The 3808-nt window shown below is 43.6% G+C and overlaps 1 protein-coding gene across 1 annotated transcript in view; it reads left to right on the top strand.

The window, feature by feature from the left end:
• LOC307074273 (gamma-aminobutyric acid receptor subunit beta-3-like) overlaps nucleotides 1-2958 on the top strand; it is a gene marked incomplete at both ends in the record, with an annotated part of 14477 nt that extends 11519 nt beyond the window's left edge. The window contains one exon of the mRNA XM_079734289.1: nucleotides 2593-2958. Coding sequence (XP_079590415.1) covers nucleotides 2593-2958 — 366 coding nt within the window. The remainder of the gene's footprint in view (nucleotides 1-2592) is intronic.
• Nucleotides 2959-3808: the final 850 nt, after the last annotated feature.

Below are 3808 nucleotides of genomic sequence, written 5' to 3'. Positions count from 1 at the left end.
AATCCCCACAGGTTGCTTTGTCTCATCGGGCCTTCGACAGCTTCTGCGTTTATTTCCAACAAAAGATTTAATTCCCCTACGCCCCGCCCGCAGTGTACAACGAACAAAAATGCTCCTTCAACTGTTTTGTTTTTTAACTTGAAAGCACAACATAATATTGTAGGGTGTTAGCTAGCTCCATTATCAGCTAGTTACCTAGCTCGATTATCAGCTAGTTACCTAGCTCGATTATCGGCTGGTTAGCAAGCTTACAAGCTCGGAGCAGCTGTCTTTGATGGATTCATCGAAAAGAATAATCCTAACCTCACATCGCACAATCTTAAGGCAGACATAAATCAGCTTCAGTTTGAATGAAAAAATATAGATAGCTGAGCTTAGAATATATATATATATATATATATATATATATATATATATATATATATATATATATATATATATATAGCTTAGCTATGTTTAGGTAGCTTAGATAACTTAGATAGCATTCTGAATATTGGCTAGGTAAAAGCAGTTCACAATTTATTCTATATAGTACTAGTATATTGTATATATAGTTCTATACTGTACGCGGCACACTATAGTGTATATATATATATAGATATTCAATAGGTTGTCGCGTTCTAGGGAGCAAGTAGCATTAGCCCGGACATCAAGCTAGCCGCGTTGACGGGCGTTGTGGTGGTTGTGAAACGTGTCGGTTTGGAGCCTTCCAGAGTCATCGCACTGCATCACAAATCCAACATTTCTTAAAATGTTGACCCCATGGTGCATGACCGTCCACTATCCCCTCTCCTGACCCCCTGCTGTGGAGCTGCACCCCCATGCCAGACATCTCATTCTCAGACTCATAGGCTGCACATTGCACCAGGGCCACTGCAGATAGACACCACCATAACGCACAACACCACACACACACACAACACCATAACGCACCACACCACACACACACACCACACCATAACACACAACACCACACACACACACAACACCATAACGCACAACACCACACACACCACACCATAACACACAACACCACACACACCACACCATAACACACAACACCACACACACACAACACCATAACGCACAACACCACACACACACCACACTACACAACACACACACCACACCATTACACACCACACCACACACACACACAACACCATAACACACCACACACACACACACACCACACCATAACGCACAACACCACACACACCACACCATAACACACAACACCACACACACACAACACCATAACACACAACACCACACACACAACACCATAACACACAACACCACACACACACCACCATAACACACCACACACACCACACCATAACACACCACACCCCGCACACACACACACACACCACACACACACACACACACACACAGACCCACACACACACACACACACACACACAGACCCACACACACACACACACACACACACACCACACACACAACACACCACACACACACACACACCACACACACACACACACACCGCACACACACACACACACACACCACACACCGCACACACACACACACACACACACAAACACACCACAACACACACACACACACACACACACACACCACAACACACACCATAAGCGGTGGAGTCTGGATGGACTGTGTCATTGGGGACTGGTCCGCCATTGCACAAGTCTTTATTAAAGTTTTTAAAGCTATTAGAGCAAGAGGGACCTTCTTGTGAAAGGCGGCAATGTCCAGATGACCTCTGGCGTGGTCCTTTTGAAAGTCTGTCAGCGCAGACATTTCAAGTGATCAGAATATAGTTAATGATGAATTAATGAATTAACTGCCATAGGAACAGACCAATTAATTGACACATGAAATAAACAGAATTTAGACGTTTTTTTATTAAATTCACAGTCCAACGAATAAACCAATCTGTTCCTGTGCACTGACACGGGAACAGACCAATTAATTAACCAATTAACTGACACAGAGACAGACCAATTAATGAACCAACTAACCGACACATGAACAGACCAATGAACTAACACATGAACAGATCTATTAACTGACACAGGAACAGACCAATGAATGAACCAATTAACTGACACATGAACAGACCAATAAACTGACACATGAACAGACCAATTAACTGACACAGAAACAGACCAATTAATGAACCAACTTACCGACACATGAACAGACAGATCTATAAACTGACACAGGAACAGACCAATGAATGAACCAATTAACTGACACATGAACCGACCAATTAACTGACACACAAACAGACCAACTAACGGACACGTGAACAGACCAATTAACTGACACATGAACAGACCAATGAACTAACACATGAACAGACCAATTAACTTACACACCAACAGACCAACTAACGGACACGTGAACAGACCAATGTACGATCCAATTAACTGACACATGAACAGACCAATGAACTAACACATGAACAGACCAATTAACTGACACATGAACAGACCAATGCATAAACCAATTAACTGACACAGGAACAAACCAACGAACACACACCCCACCCAACCCCAGACCCCGGCACTGACCCTAGCCCCTCTCCTTGTCCCCGGCCAGGCCGAGTCCCACGGCAACGTGCTGCTGACCACGCTGGAGATCCACAACGAGGTGGCGGGCGGCGAGATCACCACCAGCGTGGCGGACATCAGGAACTCTCAGTCCATGGTGCAGCTGGACAGCGCCGCCTCCTCGCACATCCAGTACCGCAAGCAGAGCGGTGGGGTGGGCCCCCGCTCCAACCGCCGCCATTCCCTGGACCGCGCTGCCGCGCTCAAACGCAGCCGCCTGCGCCGGCGGTCGTCCCAGCTGAAGATCAAGATCCCCGACCTGACGGACGTCAACGCCATCGACCGCTGGTCGCGGATCATCTTCCCCTCGGTGTTCTCCCTGTTCAACATGGTGTACTGGCTGTACTACGTGTGAGCGGAGATGAGCTCTACGCCGGGTGTTTTTTTTTTTTTTTCGGTTGAAGTGTGGTTGTTTTGTTTGTTGTTGTCTGTTTGTTTGAATTTATTGTTGTGATTTTTTCGATTTTTTTATTTTACTTTTTTTTTTCTCTGTCGTTGTGTTCAACTATTGAGGAAAATGCACACTGTAATGATTTGGGAAACACAAAACAGACTGGGAAAGACTGTTGTTGACGCTCGGACCAACTTGTCGTTAAATATTCTTTTTATATATTTGCGGTTCAAGAATCCTTCGGAGGGTTCTCGACTTTGTCTATTTGTTTATTCGGTTGTTTGTTTCCTGAGTTGTTTGTACTGTAATTGGGACTTGTTAATATCACAGCCTGCAATTTTGACAAATTCCAGTTCTTAATGAATAGAGCAATGCACAGCCAGCGAGTAAACAGAAAATACTTTAATTGCAGGAAGCGAAACTATAGAAAGCAACAACAACAGAAGCCGAAAAACTTCTGAATTTTAACTTCTGAGTTTTCTTCATGAAATAATGAAAACACAAAACACATTAAAAGAAACCTGAAAATGATGAATTATGGACAGACATTCCAAAATAGCCAAAGCCATGGATCAAACGCATAAGTTTGACTGGTACCCTATGCAGAGTGAATGCATGCAATGGTCAGCCATTTTGGAATATTAATACTTCCCTGCCTTTGGTTTTACATAGTCTTTCAAAGTGCAGGTAACAAGTTTGTTTTTTCAAAGGAATGGTTTTTTATGTGTATTTTTTTGTGTATAGCATTGATAGTATATTTGCTATAATGGGTGACCTTTCGATGGGTCTTAATCCAAACGTTTATTTAAAGTCA

Source organism: Pollachius pollachius (assembly GCF_949987615.1).
Source record: "Pollachius pollachius genome assembly, chromosome: 4".
Classification (NCBI taxonomy): domain Eukaryota; kingdom Metazoa; phylum Chordata; class Actinopteri; order Gadiformes; family Gadidae; genus Pollachius; species Pollachius pollachius.
This window is presented reverse-complemented; position numbering and strand designations above follow the sequence as displayed.